Source organism: Myripristis murdjan, chromosome 24 (genome assembly GCF_902150065.1).
Source record: "Myripristis murdjan chromosome 24, fMyrMur1.1, whole genome shotgun sequence".
In the NCBI taxonomy this organism is placed as follows: domain Eukaryota; kingdom Metazoa; phylum Chordata; class Actinopteri; order Holocentriformes; family Holocentridae; genus Myripristis; species Myripristis murdjan.
The window spans coordinates 16994773-17019314 of NC_044003.1; the positions used below are offsets into that span (position 1 = coordinate 16994773).

A 24542-nucleotide genomic window follows, 5' to 3' on the forward strand; every position below is an offset into this window, starting at 1 on the left:
CATCACAACTGCAGCTGTGCTCTTCCTTACATCCTTTTTATCCACAAATCACATCAACTCTGGATATTAACATTCCAAACAAAAATAGAAGCATGGACCATCAGACTGACATAAAAGACTAGGGGTCACAAAACATTTTCATGTCAAATACCCTTATTTGGTTAGACTTTGAAAAGCCCATAGTTCTTTTGGGATATCTATGCTGTGAAATAAGATGTGGAGCTGGAGAAATGTCTCTTCTGTATGTGGGGACGATTATAGGCCTATCTGTGATTAAACTGGGTACTAGTACATTTTCATGATTCTTTTATACAGCAGTCTAGTGAAAACAAACTAGCCCTCATTTGGGCTGGGGCCAAATGAAGCACCTTGAAGGACCCCTAGCTGCAGGCCCCCGGGACCACAGTTTGGTAAACAAAATCTTCCCCACACGCTTGTCTGCGTGGCCTACTAATGATTGATGGAACTGCTCATGCTGTATTCGACTCATTTGCCGTGAGTTATGACAGATATGTGAAATATGACAGCATCAGGGCGCATGAACCTGTTACCTGCACGCCGCCACACCTGCAATTAACAAAAGATAATTACAACCACCGGATTATCTGTGCTGTTGTTCTTTTTTTTCCCTCAGTGGCCTGATGGTGACTGCGTGCCTGTCCCCGAATTCATGAAGCACATTGAATAATATTTTACGTTTTGAGAAATTGTGCACCATTCGGACGTAGTTAACGTTTACATCAGAGAGTAAGGGTGCAGCTGCTGCGCAACCGGTTTGTTTTTGCCCCTCCGCGTCCCGTTTTTTTGTCGCATTGGAATTAAAGCGAAGGAGAGTTCGGGATTTGAGATGTGGTCCTGAAGTTATGGATGGTGGCCGCTTTCCTGTAGCTTTGCGGTGAAAATGGGATACAGGACTAAAATGGTTAGCTCTATCCACAACTCTGCCCGGGTGTGCCGGTGATATTGAGGGACGGGGCGAAGAACGCGGAGAGGTCGAGATTGTATCACCGCGTTGCGAGTGACGGCCAGCCCGACCGCTGCTCACACACTGGACGGCGGATAGCCTGAGCAGGTAGGGTGGTCGGGTGAAACAGTGGCTGGTGTGACTCTGCTTTAATGCGCAGTGATGCTGGCAGGATGCAGCGTAGGCCAAAACAACCAAACAAATCAACAATCCTCTCACCTGCCCCGGTACCAGCTGTTGTCTCCGTGTGGGGAGAGCATGACGCCGGATCCGGGCAGTGTGATGCTGCGTGGCTCGCAGGCAAACCTCCACACTGGGCAGAGCATATTTCATAAATGTTTACAAACGAGTGGTGGACACCTTTAACTTCGGCATACATCTTGTTCATTAAGCTGCACCTCTGTCAATAAAAGTTGGAGTTTAGTGTTGGTGCCCATCTCAATCACACAAGAAGAAATTAACAGCGGCGATAGCGAGCAATCTGAAAAATTAAAATTGTCGCGATATAAAGTGCTGCTTGGTGGATCATATGTATGCCGAATTTATTAGTGAACAGTATCGATTTGAGTAAGTGTCCAAATTTTGGTCTGTAATGTATGTTTCAGATAAACAACATTAAATTGCCAGATTATTGAATGCAGTTTGGTGTGGCTTCCTCTCAATTCGACACAGCGTCACACATCACTCATGATACAGACCCTCCAGTGCAGAGGGGGGTTAGTCCCTACAGGACAACTTTTAAGTCAGTAACCCAGTCACAAGAGCCTACACTTAGTCAGCTGCCTATCATCCAACAAACATTCTCCATCAAGTCTCAGTAAGGGCTTGCTTTATCGCACGAATTATAACTCTGTGTCAGTGGGAACGGCGCTGAATAAGAAATAAGGAATGCAGTAGACGCTCGGTGAGTAATGTTTAATGTGTGCTGTGTATGCGTCTCTGTTATTTCATTTATGGCATCATGGTTGTCAAGTGATTTGGCACACTGCCTGAGGTGTAGAGATGACTTTAAGAATACTAAGTAATTTAGTCCCTGTCACATAGTGCCATGGAAGGAAAACTATAGCTGCACTGTTTCTTTAAAACAATATTATCATTTAGTCCTTTTTTGTTAGAGAGGTGTACAAAGGCGTCTAAATGGAAAGTCCCTCCACCACACTGTACAGATGTTTACTGTGGAACAGTCAATATTTATTCAATATTCTCAGGCAGATGATTGACACCAAAGCTGTGGAGACAGGTGGCATGGCTTTCACAGTGGCTTTTGTGCAGTTTAAAAGCCATTAGCTATTAGTCTGCCTTACTAAGCCATCAAATATGCTTGCTACATTTTTAATTTCCGGTGATTTCTTTAAATAAATTCATATAAGAAGACCCTGCTTGGGGTTCACCTTGATTGGGAAAACTTGGACTAACACTTCTTTAAGCAGGGTTTGTGTTTTATGTCTCTGTTGAACCAAAGTTGAGCAGTGAGTCATGTTGTTGAATGATTTATGCAGCGATTTTTTTTTCTTTCTGTGCACTTAGCAGTGGGCCTGAATAGACCGAGAGAAAGAGTGAGGGACACACAGACCATTCAGCTCCCAACCCCGCAGGATCATGGGTAACCACGCAGGCAAGGACGGCAGTGGCTCTACAGGTACAGCACCTGAGCATAAGACCAGTCACAAACCAGACATTCAGAATGGTTTCATCTTGGTGGTTACAATTTTAAAAACATCTTTTCAACGGTTGTTTCAAAATGCAGTTGACTGAAATTGCTGCTGTTCTGTAGGAAAAGGTTTGAAGTCAGCTTATAACATATCCTGAAACAACTTTGGCACTAATTCTGCAAAAAATGTTGAATTTATTGTCCGTGGCCCACCTTTTGGGAACATGAGTTTTAATGTTCACTCTCTTTTGTTTCTTTTTCTGTCTCCAACTTTCTGCTTGTCTCTCCAGCTTTCCTTTACCTCACTTACACACACTCGTTTCTCACATGAATGCTTGAATCATCACCTTACAGTCTATTAACCTGTAAGACAGAGTGGTTTTCACACTATTGTCTTCCTAGTTCCCACAGTCAACTCCTTGTGCTCTGTATATGGCATCGTTCCATGAAGTTTTGTGTTCACATACGGCAGCATAGTTATGTCTATTCATTCAGCAGAGAAAGACCCATAGTGCTGGAAACGTGCCCTGCTGCAAGGAAAATGAAAAGACAGAGAAAATTCATCATATCTGTTTTTTTTTTTTAAACGACTTTGATACCATGATAAATAGTCAAGCTTCCTCAACTTAAATTAAGTAGCTAAAATAGCAACAACACCGATAATGTGGAAGCCTAAGCACTGCAGTAAGCTAAGTTATCTAATGGTGTTTTTATAACTTTACTAGGCAAGTTTGTATGTAAAAATACGACCAATTTATTAGTTTAAGTCATAAAGTGGGAATGCTGAAGTGAGCAGCATCCATCCCGCCCTGACTCAGACGGTCTAGAGTTGCTGTAATTGCTCAAGTGAAATTCTGGTGTAGGGTATGATCAATGATGGGAAATCTTTCCAGCTTAAGAGAACTGATGAATCTGAACGTAAGAACCACATGCAAACTGTTTCCTAAACAGCAGTGAGCAGTGCTCTGGCCAGAGAAAGCTGCACTCACCAGTGTTGGATGTTTTGCATCCCTTTGGTATACAGCATGGCAGACTGGCTGGATGGTAAAGATGGATGTGTTGTGTGCAGCTCACTGATGTCGAATCACATGAGTTTTGGATGTTGAATACTTTAACCATGGCATGAAAATCCTTTCATAAAATCCTATTCATAACATATACCTGTTTAACAATGTAGAATACAAAATACAATATTCACAAGTTCTTGTTTTTTCAAATCAAAAGCCCATTTAATTTACTTTCTGTGAAAACTGGATCTTTAGTGATAACCTCATAAACATTTCAGCCAATAAAACGTGAACATGAACATGAACATATCTGCCTCTACTCCCCTCCATCCAAGGGAATGTTATAATGGCTCCCATTTATTAATACTGCATTGCTTTCCCAAACTAATTATACAGTTTGTTCACACTTTTTACTCATCTCTTCCTACATTATATCGTTCATTGGTGCATTAGATCGGGACATTACATTTCAAACAGTTGCCTCTTGCTGCCATGTGGGCTTACAAACATGTGACATTGCCTTGTGCAGTTTCCTGTGCCTTGTTTTCTAAATAAAAGCACTCTTCGTCACTCCTTCATTCACTCGCTTTGATTCCTATTTACAGCTGTTTTACATGCTGATCGTGGCTTTCCTCGCTTGGCTGTCCGTATGCAGGAAGTGGACTCAGGCTAGGATGAGAATAGCTCCCCTGTGAGCCTGCTGCCGGAGCCGAACAGAATACATCATGCCCCTACCAGGGAAATGTTGAGTCTGCAGAATCCTGCAGCCTGGCGCAAGGGCAGCGAAGGGAAACATGAAGGAAGTCTAGCCAGGTTGTCGATCCCCTGTAGCCGGTTTATATCTGCATGTGTTAATAATCAGTGAAGACTATAATTAGCATATTGTCAGTGTCATGCGGAAACCGTTATCTTGCTCCTTTTTCCTCTGCAGTTGACAGCAGACATCGTTCCTCTGCATGTAGGGGGTGTTTCATGAACCTGGGGCAAAGTCAAATTATTAATAATGAATCAGCGCAATTCCTCTCAGTCCCTGGAAAAGCATCTTTTCGGAGCTGTACGTTTTTTGTAGGATATCGATAATATGGCATATCAGTGTATTTGCCTTGTGGATGCAGTGAGAGCTGCAGTGAGATAGTAGATTTAATGAAGCAGTCTCTCTCCCTAAATGCGGCCACATGGGGGATCAGTGTATTTGGCAGCCGAGGCTTTGGCAGGAGAGGCTCTTTGCTGCATCAATCAGCCCAGCACAAATACATGAGGGAAAGGACACTGACTGCATGCATCTGCGTTGAAGAAAACCAGCAAGAGGGGCTTTGCATTTGCCACACCCAAGTTTTTCTCATCCTTTACATGATTTTTTAAAAAGTTTTGAATAAGCTCAGGACAGTGGTATTCTGTCCTTTTTTCTATCTTTTTCTTGTTTCTTCTGATGTTTTGCGCTGTTATTGTTGTCCTGTCTCTGCCAGGTTCTCCTTTAGATTTCTTCCACACGCCTCCTACCACGCCCTCGGAAGCAGAGCTGACTGCCATGGCCTTACCGTCCTCAGCATCCACTAATGAGGCACAGCAGAAAGACACGCCGTCACCCGAGACAGCCAGCACAGCACCTCAAGCCACCAGCGGGGCACAAAAACCGTCCGTCCCCTCAGAATGGGCAGTTATAAGCATAGACGGCGTCACTTCCCCTGGGAGAAATGCAAGCGATGCTGCAGCGAGGCATGGAAAGGCAGCTGTCAGCCTGGGTAGCTCAGTGTCGCTGCCTCCGTCCAGGGGCTCCCCTTCAGAGCAGAGCTGGCAGGAGAGGGACAGCGGGCTGGAGCCGCAGGCAGCAGTCGAGAGGGCTGGGCAGGAGATGACCCTGGTTTTATTCAGTCTGATTGAACACTACAGGGCATCGCTAGGCCTCAGCTCTGGCCAGGACGTTACCACAGGAGCAGTAGGTAGGCCTTACACATATATACTACGTTCTTTAAAAAAAGAAAAAGAAAAAAAGGGCCATTAAGTAATATGTGGCATTTATCAGCAACCAGTAGGAACTGCAACATCAGCAGATGTTGTTTCCTCCTACATGGATCTGTTGCTGTCTTGTCATCTACAGTCCAGAAAGTGAGTTTTAAACTCTAGAAATCTCAGCATTGACTGAAGTCATATTGAGTCGTTTGTATTGATCAACAGCATTATATATAGTGATTGTGCACTGTGGGGCATTAAAAATCTTACTTATCTCACTTTTAAGGTGTTTAGCACACTACTGCACAAGTCAATGAGGAAAAGAAAAAGAAAAATCATCTAACTGAGAACCCTTGGTTTGTGGATTGGTTTGTTTCTGCCAAAGTTGCAAACAACCAGTGGAGTTCAGTTATTTGCCTTAAATAAAGGCGTTGCTTTCTGACCCCCTTTACACCTGGGCTTAAAGCTGCACTATGTGATTTCTGACCACTAGCGGGTATTGACAGCTCAAACTCTTATTTGTAAACAGTCAGTCTTGGGTTCAACGTGGATTGCTTGTACAAAGCTGAAAGTTACAGTGAAAAAAAATATTTTTGGGGATGGAAACAGGGGATACATTTAATTCTCACAAGGCTCCTGTTGAATTACTTGAATTATTTTGTACCTAACCTCCAGTTCAAAAATGTGGTGAAGCTGCAGACTTTCACATACTAGGTAAACTGCTTTGAGTGAACTTTTTTATGCCACTCGGCTGCAGTGCTGATCGCAGTGACAGAGGCTGCCATGCGATTGATCTGAAATTTGGACATGTTTATCTGCAGAATATGTGGTTTCAGAGACGCTTTGAATGAAGCTGAAGTGGTGATGCAGATGTGTATTTCCCTTGCAAATAAATGCAGATTTAGTCAGGACAATTCTCATTATGAACATAAAAGAAATACTGTATGAATGGTGATGCCGTAGAGCTCCCTGTATGAATCCCAGAAGCATGCTAAATATTCAGTCAGTGTGGAGTGCTGTTAACCTCCCATGTCAGGGGTTTACAAAACAGATCCCAGCAGACATTTATCATTGAGGTATAGAGTATCTAGACTTCAACAGACAGACAGAAATATATTGTCACAAGTTTATTTGACTAATAAGGAATGAGACAGATGGAAGCTGGGATTATAGAAGGGAAAAGCAGCACATCTAGAAGCAGCAGTGTGTTTTTTGTAGGAATGGCAGGGGAAAAAATGAGGATCTGACAGCCTCAGCGGACTGTGTTTGAAGTGCTGAACATGATTGATGTTTCTTTAGATCAGATGGCAATCATCTGATCTGCTGTGCATGACTTGCGTGTTCCGCCTGAACCAATGCAAAGCTCAATTTTCCTTGCATATCACTTCCTCATGATACTTAGTGCCCATTAAAATTCACAGTAAACACGTTGTTTGGCTTGTTTCCCCACACAGATGGGGAAGCAAGATGGCGGAGATTGAATTCTGTCTGTACACAAGATAATGCAAACTAGGAAGAGGTTACACTGGGTTTAATCAGTGTCCTTAAAATCACTCCTCAAGACCCAGTTACACAACAGGGCCTTTTTATTGTTTCTTTTTATGTTATTTACATGTATAATACTGAAATCATTTCATCAGTAATATATTAAAGGTTATTGTAAGTATTGGTATTATAGCCCAGGTTTCAGACTGTAATTGTAAATATCATTTACAGTTACAATCAACCATTATGTCATTATTTTATCTGTGCAATCTAGCAGGTAATTACCTACATTTTCAGTGATATTTGCAGTTTGTATATTGTGTTGCTCTCCAGTATGTGGATAAGTTACTGATTTTGATTACAGTTCCCAGATTTGAGTCCATTTACTTGCAGTCCTTAATCCCACAACCCCGTGGCTTTTGTGTTTGTCTTGTGTGTGTCAGAGCTGCTCAGGCGCTTGGTAACAGAGAGAGATGAGCTGGTAGAGGAGGTACGAAGCCTTAAAGAGACACTGAGGGTGAGTCAGAGACAAAACCTTTCTACTTTGTCGCCTAATTACAGGTTGCTGCAGCATGGAGTCATGTCCACAATGCTGCCGTGGGTTGACATACAAATTTGCTGGCATCACAGTGGCTGTCATGGTTTTGTGATTGATTTGAAGGATTTAACTGGCTGGTATGTTTTCTTTTTCCGTTTCAGAACACATTTCCATCAGCCTTTCCAAGTCATGTGAAAATGAAGTTTGATCAAAGGATGGTTTCAAAACAGTTAACCACACCACTTATTTCCCTCTCTCCCCGCCACTAACATTAAAAGGGAAAAAGAGATGGCCACTGGACTTGGCCATGTGTCAGCTAAAAAAAATAAAACATCAACTAAAATGCAGTAGAGATCTCTGAAAACTTGATTGATTATGAGAGAGGAAATATTTTAGGTCCTGGTATCACTAGAAAATAGCTGAAGTATTCCTCTGTATGCTGCTACGTCTGACCCCGGGCCATTAGTGGCAATAAGATGTTTATCTGAAGCAGCATTGCTACATTACATGGCACTACATCATCACTTTAAGAAGCAGCAATAAGCAATTTTCTGTGAAGAGAGTTGAGGCTGATATGTCTTTACACACCCTTTACACACCCTGATTGATGTCTTAAGAATTTTTTCTGGTGGAAAAATTACTTCAGATTACTTCAGATCTCTTTATTTATGACAAGATCTGAAGATCTCGTCATAAATCTGCAGATTTATGATGAGCAGTGGTCATCAGACTCTTCTTTCCCCTTAATGCGATACAGATTTTCACACCATACTTAAATTAAACACTATTAGCACTGACAGCCAATGAACTCAACCAAGGCCTACAGTGTTTTTTGTCTGGTTTTGTGGACGGATTCAAAGTCCCTGTTTATAAGGCATGTTTGCAGTAGATTGCTTTATTGATGGGCACATACACACTGCAGTTTACTTCACCTCATTTATCTTACCAGCAGTACAAATGTGTATGTCTCCATTGGAATATCATCAGCTTTAGGTTCTCTGTGTGTTTTCACTAAAGCAAAAAACAAATATACCACATCTCACACAGTTTTGAGTAAAGCTTTTTAGTTTTAATGGGCATGTGGGCATTTTTCCCTTCTATTACATAGCTGAAAGTAGAAAAAGACAAGAGACTGTGAGAGACTGGCTTCAAACCCAGGACGCTGCAGTGACACGGCATGTGTTTTTAGATCACTGAGCTACCAGTACAGCTGCAATACAGTAATAGGAATAGCAACAACACTGATCAAATTTGTCTCCCACACACGTCTCTGGCACAGCCACCAACCCTGCAATAGCAACAACACTGAAATGGTGATAGTGCTTTGCCATTTGCTGCTTTGGCTTGAGAAAGGGGCCTTTGAGCCTTTTTAACTGGTTGCTGGGTTGAAGTCTGGCCAGGTACTTGTGTTGCATGTCATCTTCCTCTCACTTTCCTGCCTCTCTGCTGTGTTGTCTATGAATGTAAATGCCATAAAGGTAATCATTCAAAAAGAAATTGCAGTGGCTTTGGAGCCTTTGCTTCAAAATTGAGAGTGATCAGAAGTGAGTTTGGAAAGTCAGCACTTAGTGAAAATATCAGTGGTATTGATCGAATCTCTAATAAACCACTACAGATATATTATGGTCACTGTTTGCTATGGAACAGTGAATATTTAACTTGGTGCCCCTTTAAAGAGACTTGTTAAATAGCACATGGACTGCAGTGTTGGAGATGGAAAGAATAGCTTGTGAATTCAGTTTTATGGTGTTTTTTTCCTCCCCCTGACCCTTCCTTTCCTCTCCCCTCCTACTCTCCCCTGCGGCAGATGGAGAGGGCAGAGTGGCAACAGTTCCAGTGTGACCTGCAGGTGGCGGTATCTGTGGCTGACAGGTTGCGGGTGGAAGCCGAGCAGACTGTGTGTTCACTCCAAGAAAACTATCGGGAGGTGGAGGACCAGCTGGCCCAGGCTATCAGCAGCCATCAGGAAAAGGACAGAGAATTAGAGAGTCTCAGAGCTGAGCACCGAGACACCTGCTGCAAACTGTCTGAACTCACCCTGCAGGTGCAGCAGGAGAGAGCTGAGCTGGAAGCTCTTAAGAATTCATGCAGGGCAACAGACTCTGGTACAGAGATGGAGAGAAAAGACTCTGAGGATGACCAAACTCAAGAAAAAGGCAAACAGGAGGAAGAAACACAGGAAGATGTGGAGGAAAAACCCAGAGAAACTAGAGAAGAGGCAGAAGCCAAAAGTGTTGTAAAGCAAAAGGAGAATGAAGCAAATGAAGGGGTGGATGTTAAAGCTGTTAGGAATGAGGAGGCCAATGGAACAGAGAAGATGAATCTAACAGGGAAGGGGGTGGCAGAGGCATACTTGCGCAGTTTGGCTGCCTTGGAGAAGAAGAAAGACGAGGGATGTAGGCAGAAAGATCCAAGGAAGATTGTGATGCTGTCTGAGCGATCTTGGTGAGTCTGCATGAAGCATCCTTCCACAGTGACCTCTCTTACAAAAAGGCATTATCAAATGTTCAAACTTTTTGTCTTTTAGGAGCCTTTCTCGACTCCCCATCCCAAGTGACCCTGCCACTCAGAATGAAACCCCAAAAAACACAAGCACAACATTGCCTCTATGCAAGGTGAAACAATTGTTCAATTGATCAGTGACTATACTATTGTAACTATTCACACCTGCTATGATGAAATGATGTGGAGTACTGAAGCACAGCAGGCTTATGCAGATTCAGTTCTCAGTGTCCTCTCTAAACTCTTCCAGAAGGAAGAACCAGCCAGAGGGAGAAGAATGGACCGCATTTTACAACGGCAGGACAGCTGGTCCAGCTTTTATACAAGTGAGCTCAAGTTAATTTACCTTCTGTGACATTCATTTTGAGAACTTGATCAGTTTACCTAGGACAATTCCTTTGTGATTGCTTTGTAATTGCTATTTTTTGCCCGCCAGAGAAACAGGATGAGGACCAAAAGTCAGATTCCATCAGGTAAAATGATATTAACATCATTTCTTTGTTGATACTGACGTAACACCTCAGCAGTCGGTACAGTCTGTTAAACACAGATGTGCCGTGCTTAATTCTGCCTTTTGGGCTGGCAAATAATGCTCTGTATGCATGAGTCAGAGCTTCCATTTTCAAAACCAGCATGAAACCACCCACCAACTTAATTATAAATTCAGCTTGAAGCTACCTTTTTATACTGTGTGAAAAGTGCTTCCCAGAACGCTCTCTTGCCTTTACTCACATTCTGTGACTTGTTGAAATATTTTTTTAATGAATAACTTGAAAAATCTATTAATATTATGATCTCCAGTATTACAGCTTGGGAGGGGGGTGAAAGGGTTCATGCTGACATGGTGTTGTGGTTTTTAGTGAGGCATACTTAATCAATGACTGTAACCGACACCTATTGACAAGCAATGAATTATTAAAACATGTCAGCAGGTCTCTGGCATAGCTACAATAGTCAGTACTTGACACAAATAATAGGACTAATTTTGAACAATACAGACAACGAAGCCAGTGGATAAGAGCAGAGACCCAACAGAATCATTTTGTGAAGGGACTGTAAAAACAAAGACTGTAATAATAATAATAATATCACTTTGCCCTTTGCTGCTTGTGATAGGTAGGGTGAGTTAGCAGCGCCAATAGGTCTAGAGTTTGTGTTTCCTAGAAAAGAGTACAGCCTGGAAGTGTCTTTAAAGTCAAAAAGGTCTAACACCAGATGAAATCATTGAGTCATTATTGATCTATATACATACCGTGGATATATTGAGGTCCTTTTTATGTTCTGTAGCATTAAAAAATCTGATTATGTGCAGTGAATTGTGAGTTAGACTGACTAGCAACATCAGTTTTCTAAATTTGAGTTTTTCCGTGTGAGAGATGCTTAAAACTTCCTCTGTCCTCAGACCTCAGGATGGTTTCAGTGCTCTGCTGCGGCGTCACGGCGGCTCCAGGAGAAACTCCCTGCTTCGCTGGTGCCAAACTCGTACCCAGGGTTATGAGGTTAGACAACACAGTGCAACCAGAGAGATTCACGGTTAAAATTCACCACAGTCTGTATAACCCAGGTGTTCTTAAAGTTTCTGATTTCGGGAATGCAGTTCAGGCCCACCAAAAAAAGTTCCTTGGACCACCTTTTAGTCGTTTAAGACACACCGCTTGGCTCTAACCAATCATCCTCTTTGAATCAAATGTGCTTGGCAGAAAATTGAGATCACCAACTTCAGCAGCAGCTGGGAAGACGGCTTGGCGTTCTGTGCTGTATACCACACGTATTTGCCAAACTCTATCCCATACAGCAGTCTCAACCCTACAGACAAGGTAAAATAATCACATCCTTGCTATGGCTTAAATTATATTTTGATGCACTGACAGCAACAGCCATTTCCATTTCAGATAAATGTGCACAAGGCTAAGTTTCAACCTACATGGGTTTTTGAAGGCCAGTATTCAGTATTCAGTTCAGTCAAATACAATATGTATCCCCCAGGGTCAGCTGAGATGGAACGAATAAGAGCACTCGCATAGAAACATAAAAACATAACTAAATAAATAAATGAAGCATTCTTGGTAAAGTGCAGTTTAAGTGCATGACAGACTCACTTCTAGGGGGGAGGCTGAGGTTCAAAAGGCAGACGGCGTAAAATTTGCCAGCAGCTGCTATGATGTACCTGTATTTAACATGTTTGAATTTCACCATTTTCACCATTAGACAGGAATGCTAAAACCCCTCATTGAAATCCAAGATAATAAAGCAGCTATAATTCCAGTTATTCTCAGTCTGGGCCTTATTCGCCTAGTTTGTACAATTATATATAAATTTTCTTACCTTATTTCACTGTAGAGCTTGACCAAGATTTACTTACCTGACAGCGTTGTGGTCCAACACATGCCCATAATGCAAACACAGTCTCCAAAATTTATGTAAAATGCATCCCTTTACTCTGTGGAAAAGCCCTCCGGTTAACTAGTGGTCACTGTAGCCTTTCAGACACTGAGAAACAAGGTTTGAGAATATTTTCTAAAGAAGTCTCTATATGCATATTATCAAATATGTTGGATTATATATTCATATAGCCCAACAAACAACAGTGTGGCTTACACGAGTGTTTTCATTCTTTCATTCATTTTCCTTGACTTTAATGCTGGAAAGTCCCAAACAAAAACATGATTTTCTACATGTACAAGGTGTTTTACAGTTGACCATAACACCAGCAATACAGAAGTTTAAGTAATATTTAAGCAACTCCAAAAGAAGCATCTGCTAAAAGGAACATTAAAACAACACAAGTGAAAATGAAACAAAATTCAAGAGTCAAGCTTGTAAAAATGTGCATTCTGCTGTATAAGATGTTGCTGATTTTGTTGTTTCTTTTTACAGAAGGAAAACCTGGACCTTGCTTTTCAGACGGGGGAGAGTGTGGGAATCACAGCCACACTGGTGAGACATTTTGTACGACATACACAGCTTGTCACATATCATCTTATACAACTTAGCTGCCACAAATTCTCATACTGTGATTAGGTTGAGATCTGAAATTGGGATGTAACTGTAAGCTACTGGAGTAAAACGGTCTTCTCAGATTATAGCCTCTTTCAAACAGAATATTTGTCAATTCATGATGACATTATAGAACTATTTCTGGTCTCAAAATTTTCCAACATGTGTTAATCGTAACTTTTTAATGCAACAGACGGTGGAGGAGATGCTGAAAGCAGGTGGGCCGGACTGGCAGAGGGTACTGGGCTATGTTGAAAGCATGTTTCGTCACTTTGAGATGTGAGGATGCCCTGACGCTCTTCAGCTCTTCAGTGACATCTTGACTGGAGCCAACCAGCTTGAAGGACTGAAACACTGATGACCACAAGAGGGAGCACTGCTCAAAGTGAGCTCGCCAGCCAAGAATAGAGAAACATGGTTGTTATCAGTATTACATACACCCTCTGGTATTACTTTGTGTTTAAAAATATAAATGAAGTTTTTACTGGCACTCAGATGAAGGAGACTAATCAGCATTTCTCCATGGGAATACATTTATTTTACTGTTCGCATGGTAATGACACTGGATCTACCAAACTCTTGGGTGATAACACAGTGGCTACACAAATAGATTGTCAAGTTTACAATCCAGAAACCTGACTACAGTCCAGAGGATATGCACCTAATCAAAAAATGATTTTCCCTTGTCACTGGGTGCTGGGCACACTTGTTTTTGCACTGATAGTTAGCCTTTTTTGTAATTGTGAGCACCTTATTACGGTGAACTTCTTGTTGTACTTTTGAGAACATGATTTTAAGTTTCCCAGACACTTCACTTCTACAAACCTTGGCCCTTCGTCTTCCAAAGCCACTTTCTGTGAAACTGTCCTGCCATGACAGTCCTGTTAGCCTTACCTAGTGTCATGTCGGCATGCACCTAAAATGAAGACCACAGACGACCCAGACATGAACCTTAATTTTATATGGTGGCAGAGTAGACCTGCACCAAGGCTATAAAGAAAACTACTTAGGATGCAGTGTGTATATATGTATATGTGTGTGTGTGTGTTTAAGCGCTTAAGTATTTTTAAAAGCACAGCAAACATATTAAGTCATCATTGCCAAAGCCTTATAGCAATAATAAAGTTAATATGCAGAAACTGAACTTACTTCTAATGTCTTTCACTCTTTGAATGCCATTCCACCACACAGAAGTGACAGGATTCAAAGAAAACTATTTCTCAAATAATTTTAATGTACAACTTAGTGTCACGTGTCAGTATTTGACAGAATATAAAAATGGTACAAAAGAAGGCATCAAAAGAAAATATTTAAGGTTCAATGACATGAGACAATGGCAAGAAATAATATGTAACAAATAAATACTAAAACATTAAAAACCAATAATTTACAGTAATAGTGTCCTCAAGGATACATTTAACAAAACCAAAAATAGGACCCAAGTATGAATTTCATCTTCACTGCTTTACAATTAACGCAGCACGCAGTTTAAAATGTTACTTTTCCATAATGATTCATGAAAAAAGACAGGATTACATGTTGGTCAAAAGCAATAGATGAAAGTGACCTTGCAGACAATAAAAATGAATGTAAATATCTCCTAAGATGTTGGTATGGCTCCTCCTATAGGTGGTGTTGATAGTGGTGGCAAGAGTAGAGACTTGAGTTTGGCTGACATGGCTGCAATCTCCGGGTCCTGAGTCTCATACATCTTCACTAATCTGGCAAATTTTAGGACACCTACAAATGAAACACAGCCAGGGTCAACTTCATAAAGCATGTTGCCCCCCCACCCCTTAGAATAAATTACAGTCCCTCTGAGCAACATGTACACTGAGAGGAGATTCAGCAGGGCATTTTCTCACCTTCTCCCTCATTGTTGAAGCCATATGCCTTGATAACCTCTTGTTGAATCTGAGTGGCCACAGGGAGCACAAGCTGCAGCATCTTGCCCATGTCATTGCAGGCACTCTCCCGTGCCTCCTCCATCCGTGCTGCATTTTCTGGTACCGAGAAGGCCTGGATAACCTCACCAAGCACCACTTAAAAAGAAAACAAATAGCAACAATTCTGATTTTACAGTGGGCACATACAATTTCAAAAAGGAAGAAATGCAACCTGGTGAAATCAAAGTGTGGTTGCTGCCAATGTATTTATCCAGCATTGGTGTGAGCTGGGCCACCTTAGTAAGAAAATGCATCACTGCTAGAGACAATGGAAAATGTTAAAGGAAGGCGAGCTGCTCTCACCTCTGGCCTGCTCAACAGTCAGGGTGGGCTGCTGTGCCGGAGCTGAGGCCATGTCTGTGGAGACAGGACAGTGACAAACTGGGTGATCATTACCAGCTGGAAGACTAAGCTTTACTCTGATGACACCAACCAAAAGAGTGATACTAAGTCCTAAACAAGCAAACTAATTCTCCCATATGCTACTGTGCGGCTTGTGTTTCCTTCTGCACATCAGGGTGGGTCGACTTACTAGTTTACTACTAGTCACCATTATGACTGACATTTTCCAAATGACAGAGTAGTAGATATGATGCACAACTACCAATGAAATAAACACGATCCATAATCCGTAATGATAACACCATGATGATGCTCGGGGTGACCTAAAGAGAGTAATGAAACGGGAGTGTGCACCTAAACCATGAAGTAACTTTATGTGAACCGACTGCAGTATAATAATAGCAATCATCAATTAATCATATCGATGGGTCTTTGTAAAGCTGGTCTTAGCAACACGCTCCTACAGGAGGAAACAAGTAAATTGGCTCTGACGATGCTGTTTCTGTTGCTGGTTTAGGCTAACACACAGTGTACAGTAGACTGGATGTGGTTATGTGATGGCGAGCTAACGGCTAACTGCTAACCGTGAAGCTAACCTATCACCAGTGGCAGTTTGCCTCTCGGTATCTTTTCCTCCCGTTAGCTCACATGCTAACGCTAACTGGCTAAGACGAGGCTTATACGAGCGGCTAAACACAGCACAACACTGCGGGTACGTCTCTGAAACTGTTCGGTTGAAAATGTTTGATTTTACAGCACTCACCGCCGGGATGGAAACAACCTGGGCGAGAAGTGGGGGAAAAATGTTGGAAAAACAGCTTGCTTTGCGGCACGAAGATGCATTTTACGACACGACGGTCTAGTTTCAGGCAGAAGGACGCGAAAGGTAAACAAACTGAAAGCAGCAAGTGAAACAGTGTTTCCCAAAGTGTTGCTTTTAAAGGGATAAAGATTCGCGATTGATGCTTTCGACGCACACATTTACACTGACATTAGCGAAAACGATGCTAACCTTTACGATTTTTTGAGTGACGTGTAGCATTCCCAGCAGCTTCCAGTTTCTGAAACCACCACCTGTTTGGTGCTGCCACGTAGTGCTAGCGTACATGTAACACCTAGGTAGAGATTAGTTTTGTTATGGAGCATAAACTGGCGGAGTTCAGAGCCCGGCGGGCCGCCAGACAGGACGGAGGAGCTGTCTGTCTGTCCGAAACACCAGCCACTGTCCTGTCTGACGGCGGAGGTGAAGCAGAGACAGCAGCGGCCAGCAGACAGACAGAGGAGCTGAGCAAAAGTACAAGTGCGACCCCAAGAGACAGCACCCAGGCCGAGGTGAGACAGCTCTTAATGTCAGTGTGTGTGAACTGATAGCTGTTTGGTTCTTCAGTGTTTTCACTAAAAATGACTGGAGGTGTGAACTCACAGGTAGCAGATATTTGGGTCCAGGCTAGACGGTTTCAGAACCACTTTGATCTTAAAATCTTATCAAATTTCAAATAATCTCTGTCTCTCTGGAGGCTCTGAAGCTAGTCCATGAACCGCTTCTTGTAGGTTCTATATCAGTGATCAGTGACATTAGGCTATATGTACTGACAGAGGTTTTGGATATGGTAACATGAGGATTATGGAAGATGGCATAAGTGTTGTCTTAAAAGGCTGACTGAAAACACAGGTACTCGTCCCTTAAGTACCATCACAATCTCCATATCACCCAGGTCTACTTTGCTGTGTCTTCCCTCAGGATCGCTGGGACTGGCTACGGGACAGTGCTCTGGGAAGATGGCTGGTTTCAGGGAAGTTTGCCTTCTCCACCCTGACTCTGCTCAAAGTGATGCTGTGGCTGGTTCTCCTCGGACTGTTTGCCGAGCTGGATTTCGGCTTGCCTTTTTTCCTCATCTCACTCTTCTACTGGCTTTATGAAGGACTGCGCAGCCCTGCTGCCCGCCAGCCCGGAGAGCTTAGCGCCTATTCTGTCTTCAACCCAGACTGTCAGCCTCTCTTGGGCACCCTGACTGCTGAGCAGCTGGAGGGAGAAATGGGCTACAGACCAGTGGCCAACAGATAACAACACTCCCTGGGATGGAAACACTTGATTTCTAAAATAGACATCTCAGACGATAATTTGCACCATAATGAATTCATGTTTTTTGTCACTGAAACTGTAACTAATAAAATTAACTTTATTGTAAATCTAATCTGAACATCAGGGGTGGGCAACCATGTGCCATAGTGAGGCGAGAGGCTGAAGGTTTTCATTCCAACCAAAAACTCCACCAGGTGATTTCACTGATTACCTCACCTTTCAAGCAGAGAGCAGGGACTAATCAGTGAAATCAGCTGGTGGAGTTTTTGGTTGGAGTGAAAACCTGCAGCCTCTCAGCTCACTTTGGCACATGGTTGCCCACCCCTGCTGTGCATCATTATCATTAAATAAATAAAGCCCAACAAGGCTCAAGGCTGTCATCTTGTAGACTTCTTCTTCTTTTTTTTTTTTTTTTTTTTTTTTTTTTTCTTAAGGTTCTGTTATAGTCATTACAATGTATTCCCATCAATTGGGCTTAGAAACATAACTGTCTTTTAAAACATGAAGCACAACAAATAACAGCACAGCATGTATAACCTTACAGCCCTCACCACCACCACCACCACAACAAAGACACAAGGCATATATCAATACATCATGCATCTGACTCATCACACTTGTTTGAGGCATTCTTATCGCAAACCTTACACTTTGCATTCTCAGAAGGAAACGCTCTTACATCCTGACAGTGTCTTACATCCTTTGGCTGATGTTAGGCCTTTTCAAATCTCCATTAACACGACCAGCACTTGGACCCAGCGTGTGTTTGCGTTACTTCCGCAAACGAGGGTTTGTGTTCAATCAGACTCTGGAGCGAGATTTTCCGCCTGTGCGTGAATGTCGTCAGGTACGCAGACCGATTAGACAAAGAATATAAACTTTAATAACTGGTTATACTGTATCCAGCTGACCATTTATTACTTCACTGCGCTTGCTTTCCGGTGCAGAGGGCAGTGATTTCCTTAGTCCCGGCTTGAAGGTGAAGTAGCTTAATAGTTAAAAAAAGAGAGGACTGTACATTGAATTGTCTCTTGCAAACTAAAAGTAAGAGTTGCCAGGGAAAACGACGCTTGGCGACAGTAAGTAGCAACCTGAACTTCATCATGTAACCTTAGATTTTGTTTTACCTCGTAACTGCTGTTGGATTAGCCTGCAGTTTCTAAGCCTGCTGCAGCTGTAAAAGCATGTAGGTGTGTCCTGTGCAAACTGAAGGCTGCCTGCTTGGTTGTCTTCAGGTTTAGGCTTGGAATGAGCACCCCAGAGAACAATGGAAAAATACACTGAACGTTCAAAATATTAAGGGCACTTGTTCTTTGTAAGGAGTAAATTGGTGAGGTGAACACAGGTATTATACTTCATTGATACATTATCAAATCTATACCAATCACAAAGTAGGACAAGTAGATAAACAGAAGCAGATGGAGAACAGGAGGATTTTTAAGTTGGGACCTTTTGAGAGATGAAGGTTGTGCAAATCAGCATCAGGAAGATCCTTAATATTTTGTGCATTCAGTGTATAATCATCATCATGGGCTTTGCGTTAGACTACAAAGCCTGTTATTATCTGTTTGTGTTAGTATATACAGTTCAAAAACATCCTGACAAAGGTGTGCTGTGTCCTCTGTCCCGCAGTCATGTCTGGAAATCCTGCTGTGGTCATGCGCCTGGTGGCCTCTGCCTATGCTGTGGCGGAGAAGGCCGGGGCCATCGTGAGGAAGGTCCTTCACAGTGGAGAGCTTGGCATTGTGGAGAAGGTGTGGTTGAGTCTCATTTACAACTGGTATTGAAACCACAGTCTAGATGCATGTTATATCCGCATCTAGATTGTGACCCAGTTAGTCACGTGTAAATATTGATTTTATTGGCAGTGGAAAAAATGTTGACTGTAAGAGGAGCCAAAGGTAGGCTAGATAATAGTCAGGCTCCTTGTGTAATCACAATATGAGGTATTTTAAAATGAAAATTTCCATCCACTGCCCTTCAAAATTCAAGATTGCTGTCATAAACTATTCAGTCTTCTAACCCTTCTTCAAATTAGCACCATTGGATTCCTTGACCCAGAAAATGTAGGTTGATCATGATTCTGGTGGATACACCTGCATTTTGCATTCTGGTGTAGGCCATCTCGGAGCTGAGATATTGAGAAATCCCCATTTTGAGGCTGCTGTTTTTAAAAATAAAAATGGCTGCTAGCGTGACATGTAGGAAATGACATCTGTTTTGTGATAGGTTATGCTATGCACTTTCCAAAAATGCATAGGTTTTCAAATCTCCAAACATTTTGAACTAAACCTTTACTCTGGACATAGTGAACCTGATGATGACAATTCATTGACTATAATGGGATGGACTGGTTTCAACCTTTTGTTCCTCCTGTTGTGTGACCATTCCCAGACTGGAGCTAATGATCTGCAGACACTGGCAGACAGACTAGCACAGCAGAGCATCTGTGCTTCTCTGTCCAAACGCTTCCCCAAACTTACCATCATTGGAGAGGAGGTCAGTGTTTGTTTGTTTTCACCACATGTTCTTGACCCCGTCAGGGTCCATGGGCAGCATGGACACCAATCTAACATCCACATTCTTGTCTTTATGGCTTGTTTTCTATGTAGTAAAATAAATACAAATGCTTAAAAATAGAGGCAAGATGATATCAGGCATGGAACAGACAGTAATAAGTGATTGATCACCTATCTGCTGTTCCAATAGGAGCTTCCAGCTGAGGAGGTAAATGAAGATCTCATTGAGAACGGCCAGGCTGAGGAAATCCTCCAGAAGACTTGTCCAGCAGAATATAGTGACCTGAAAGAGGAGGAGGTAACAGCCAATACATTAATAAATACAGTTCAATATTTTCAGCTACAGGTATGGGGTTTAGCAGCAGTGACACAAATACAACATAGTATACTTGAGGTTACACATGTATCATGAATTTTTGGGTGAAGTAGTTAATGCACTTTGAAAATGTTCACTGTGTATCACAGCCCTTAGAAACAGGCGCAGCACAGTTCTGCTAGTGCTTGACTGTAGGATGGTTGTTATCTCTGAGCAGCTGTTAACTCTGCTGTGGGCATGTTCAGCTTCTGAATATTTGTTTCTAATACTCAGCTAGTTGTGTGGGTTGATCCCCTCGATGGCACAAAAGAATACACTGAAGGTAAGCTCTTCAAAATGTGCTTCTTTTTTTTTTTTTTTTTTTTTTTTCCACATAATTAGCATGGAACTGGTTCTATCAGCTCACCATATAGGGGTTCAACAATACATTTACTAGCAATTACGTTGTGGCTGCTGCATCTCACCCTAATAATATACCCTGTTTCCTGTGTGTTAAATTGACCCCAGAGCAACTGGTGATATAATAACTACCATAATGTAATAATCTGACAAAATGAAATGTAATGCCTCTTCAAAATGCGATAAACCTGGTTATATAATAATGCATTATTACACTAACTGGTACTTATGACCTTTTAAGCAGTGTAAGATATCTTAACCTGATGATTTAAACATAATATTGCCTCATAATGAGTTATTACAGTCTTGTTCTTACAATTTTATTACATCATCAGGTGTGTTACATACCTTATGAAGTAATAAGTGTCAGTTAATGTAATAATATGTTATTATTCAGCAGTTCATTACATCAACAGTTCTTAATACATTTTCACAAGTAATTACATTATTTAGCCATTATATCATCATTTGCCACCATGTCTCCTATAGAAACTCCTTTTCATTGAGTTTCATTTCATTCTGCTTTTGTGATACCGGGATGCTTTCTGTGGATCATTTTGAGCAGCCTGTGATCACCGTGTTTAGTCGCTTTGTGGGTATGAGGGCTGAACCTTCACTTTCCCTTTTACTTTTCCTCTTTATCTCCCACTATCATCCCCCCTTTTCTGTCTGTCTGTCCCCTCTCTGTTTCTCCCTGCTGACCAGCCTCAAGATGCCTCTATCTCCCAGCTGAGGCCCAGACACCGCTCACAGGGTCAGACGCCTCTCTGCCCCTCTCAGCTCTCTGTATGGTGACAGATGGAGGGCACAAGACTGTCTGGGCGGGACACTGATTAAAAACCCAAACTCTGCCAGTGTCAGTTAGCCCGTACACTGTGGTCATGCTGGGCAGACAGAAGGGATTTATCCTATTAAAGGGATACTTTTAATTTCATGACCAGCTAAAAATGATTGTCAAATTCACCTCTTCTTTCTTTGCTGCACCTGAATGCCACCATTACTCCTTACGACTCACAGCTGACATGCTTGCATAACATAATTACATTACAGTTAGTTATTTGCTTTGTTCAACGACTTCCAGCTAAGATCCTGGTATTCTCTGACCCCCAGGGCTCCTGGATAATGTGACTGTTCTCATTGGTATTGCATACGGAGGCAGAGCTATCGCTGGTGTCATCAACCAGCCTTTCTACAATTATCAGGTACAGACCAAATTCGCATCCTGAGTGCTGTCACTTAGTTGTGCCTCGTCCATGCTTAACCAAGCTCTTTTGTCTCATCAGCTTGGACCAGGGGCAAACCTAGGAAGAACTATCTGGGGAATGCCGGGGCTAGGAGCGTTCGGATTTCAGCTGCAGGAAGTCCCTGATGAAAGGCGTATTATCACCACCACACGCTCCCATAGCAACAAAACAGTGATGGACTGTGTAGACGCCATGGAGCCTCATGAGGTCATACGAGTAGGTGGAGCTGGAAATAAGGTGAGGTGGAGTCTGGAGGCAGAGCACACAAAACATGTCCAAATGTAAACAGATCACGGCTCCTCTATACGTCCAGCCATATGCGGGACTCAAATTCTGGTTCTGACCTCAGATGAGTCAAGTATTCCTTTAACTTGCAACATTTCACATTTTTTAACCCTCACAGGGGTTTTATGTAAACCTCTGAACAAAAAAAGGTGTTCAGTAAAAAAAAAAAATCCTAATTACAGGACTAAAGAAAAAAATCAAGTGTGGGTTATTTAAATTTTATGAGGATTTTTAGAACTATTATTTTTTGGTTTGTTTCTTTATGTCTTCATAGCGATAGTATCACAATTTCTCTTTCAGTACTTTTCAAAGAAATTAAGGGAGTTTTATTCATAGGGTTAAATGAAACGTTTCAGTATAAAAGCCTGCTCATGAGCTCATGGGTGTATGAAGCTTAAACATCAGTATATCACTTTCAAGTAAATTGTGACACACTGGTGCAATTACAGTAAACAAATGAGGCCATGGTTGGGATGAATGGTAGCCTCCACTGGTGTTGTTAGTGCTGTTGTTTCTTAAATTTAAAACTACGTTTCCCTTGAACCCCAGGAAAACATAATGTAAAATGCAATACTGAGGCTTGTTGGAGTATAGTCTTCTTTGTCACCGTCTCAAAATTTGTCAGGTAATGGTGAATTGATATTAAAATGCCACATGTAGCACCTTGAAAGTGATAAAAAAAATGTTTTAAGTGTAAATTGCACTAAATTTAAAATGCAATTTATTTTTAAATTCTGTTATCCTTTCTATGATGAGCTGAGAAGTAGACTTTATAGCAATATGACCTCTATGTATGTATTATGAAAGGCTTCAGTTACTTTTCATAAGTTATATTCTATGTGGAAAAACATCTGGGTTTTTTTTTTTTTTTTTTTTTTTCAGACTATGCATGATTATGGAATGAATGTGTTTTGTAAGCCAGTGTGAGCTGGGAAACAGGAGTGTGTGTGACCCTGAAATTAATACATTTCATCACTATTAGCAGTGTTACTAGTAGTACACCAGGGCATGAGGCTCCTGTGGCCTGAAGAATGCCTGCTTACATGTATCATTTCTCTGCAGATTATCCAGCTTATTGAGGGGAAGGCTTCTGCTTATGTCTTCGCTAGTCCCGGATGCAAGAAATGGGACACTTGTGCTCCTGAGGCCATTCTGCACACTGTTGGAGGTTAAAAAAAATCTTCCTGTAGTCTTCATGCAGAACTTGTTGATGGCATTAGTATGCAAACTGCGCTCCCATGTACACTTTTCAAATAATACTTGTAAAACTGTTCATTGACTTATTGTGACAATTGATCCTGTGAGTAGAAGACAATATTTTGTGTATAAAATTATTTGCAAAGTCATTTTTCATCTCTGCCTTTTTCTTTTCTTTTTCAGGTAAACTGACTGATATGCATGGCAATGCATACTGCTATGATGCTAATGTCAAGCACATGAACTCTGCTGGGGTGCTGGCTACGCTACGCAACCACCAGTACTACACCAGCAGAGTCCCACAGTCAGTGCTACAAGCCCTGAAGTGAGACTGAAGGCGTCGATCTCAGTTGGACATGGGAGACAGCGAAACACTAACGAGCACTGTGGTCTTTTCGTTGTGTAGAGAGGCAGTCCTCACTTTTTAAATTCCATAAAGAGGATGAGACTTTGTGTCCATACATGGAAAGGCAACAAGTGTAGGAATCAGAATTGTCATAAAACCTTAATCAACAAATGAATAGATTTTTTAATGCAAATTTTAACTACAGAATAAAACTACAGAATAATATGGTGCTAAGGGACATTTAAAGAAGCTAAATGTAAGTTTCTATTGCACGCTGTACATGTGAAGATTTTGTATGGACAGTGTTGATTCCACACTGTAAGACACTGTACACTAAGATCAATATTACACTGATTCATTTTTTATAAGATAGGGTTACAGATTAGTATCCAAGCTTTCACAATAGCAATATTTGTTTAGGTTTTTATATCACCTATGAAGATTTACTTAAGGTGGGACACCAGACTTGACTGAATGACCTCACACATCAGAAATGAACACAGGCAGAAAACAGGCTCAACAGCACTTCCATTTATTTCACTCAGTTTGAAGCAAACTTACAAATCTCAAAACTGTTTTTTAATAACATACTGTTTCCAACTTGAAGACCAATAGATTTACAAGGCAAAATGCGAGATTTAAATAAATAAAAATACATAGGTTAAATGTTCATTAATAAAATGAAAATTCTTAACTTCATTCAGTTACCACTAGGTGGGAGTAATGTAATATGCTAGCACAATGCAAACAACAACAAAAATGCCATCTGTC

General features: G+C 41.6%; 4 protein-coding genes across 16 annotated transcripts; 3 read left to right on the forward strand and 1 right to left on the reverse strand.

The window, feature by feature from the left end:
- The first annotated feature begins 405 nt into the window (after positions 1 to 405).
- Positions 406 to 14237, forward strand: LOC115355969 (cytospin-A-like). 4 transcript variants are annotated; one of them, XM_030046913.1, is made up of 12 exons: positions 406 to 495; positions 2495 to 2603; positions 5089 to 5562; positions 7501 to 7574; positions 9403 to 10040; positions 10123 to 10210; positions 10348 to 10423; positions 10534 to 10570; positions 11500 to 11596; positions 11798 to 11914; positions 12975 to 13034; positions 13288 to 14237. In XM_030046913.1, the coding sequence occupies exons 2-12, from the start codon at positions 2564 to 2566 to the stop codon at positions 13375 to 13377; spliced, it is 1791 nt and encodes a 596-aa protein (XP_029902773.1). In that variant the 5' UTR covers positions 406 to 495; positions 2495 to 2563; the 3' UTR covers positions 13378 to 14237. The 4 variants fall into 4 exon arrangements, with proteins under 4 accessions (XP_029902773.1, XP_029902774.1, XP_029902771.1 ...); XM_030046914.1 differs by having other exon boundaries at positions 424 to 495; positions 2492 to 2603; XM_030046911.1 differs by lacking the exon at positions 406 to 495 and adding an exon at positions 568 to 1072 and having other exon boundaries at positions 2492 to 2603.
- Positions 14238 to 14297: 60 nt separating this feature from the next.
- Positions 14298 to 18614, reverse strand: grcc10 (gene rich cluster, C10 gene). Of its 7 annotated transcripts, XM_030046927.1 has the most exons (5): positions 16395 to 16526; positions 16146 to 16241; positions 15344 to 15397; positions 14960 to 15136; positions 14298 to 14834 (listed from the first exon to the last, which is right to left on the reverse strand). In XM_030046927.1, exons 3-5 carry the CDS (start codon positions 15393 to 15395, stop codon positions 14695 to 14697), a joined length of 369 nt encoding a protein of 122 aa, XP_029902787.1. In that variant the 5' UTR covers positions 15396 to 15397; positions 16146 to 16241; positions 16395 to 16526; the 3' UTR covers positions 14298 to 14694. The 7 variants fall into 7 exon arrangements, with proteins under 7 accessions (XP_029902787.1, XP_029902793.1, XP_029902791.1 ...); XM_030046933.1 differs by lacking the exons at positions 16146 to 16241; positions 16395 to 16526 and adding an exon at positions 18593 to 18614; XM_030046931.1 differs by lacking the exons at positions 16146 to 16241; positions 16395 to 16526 and adding an exon at positions 18145 to 18204.
- Positions 16501 to 17673, forward strand: saysd1 (SAYSVFN motif domain containing 1). Its single transcript, XM_030046926.1, has 2 exons — positions 16501 to 16714; positions 17124 to 17673. Exons 1-2 carry the CDS (start codon positions 16520 to 16522, stop codon positions 17445 to 17447), a joined length of 519 nt encoding a protein of 172 aa, XP_029902786.1. The 5' UTR covers positions 16501 to 16519; the 3' UTR covers positions 17448 to 17673.
- bpnt1 (bisphosphate nucleotidase 1) lies at positions 18169 to 23793 on the forward strand. Of its 4 annotated transcripts, none has more exons than XM_030046919.1 (10): positions 18169 to 18312; positions 19098 to 19219; positions 19860 to 19964; positions 20175 to 20282; positions 20574 to 20622; positions 21405 to 21485; positions 21810 to 21901; positions 21983 to 22180; positions 23291 to 23396; positions 23609 to 23793. In XM_030046919.1, the coding sequence occupies exons 1-10, from the start codon at positions 18303 to 18305 to the stop codon at positions 23752 to 23754; spliced, it is 1017 nt and encodes a 338-aa protein (XP_029902779.1). In that variant the 5' UTR covers positions 18169 to 18302; the 3' UTR covers positions 23755 to 23793. The 4 variants fall into 4 exon arrangements, with proteins under 4 accessions (XP_029902779.1, XP_029902782.1, XP_029902781.1 ...); XM_030046921.1 differs by lacking the exon at positions 18169 to 18312 and adding an exon at positions 18322 to 18544 and having other exon boundaries at positions 19095 to 19219; XM_030046920.1 differs by lacking the exon at positions 18169 to 18312 and adding an exon at positions 18322 to 18544.
- Positions 23794 to 24542: the final 749 nt, after the last annotated feature.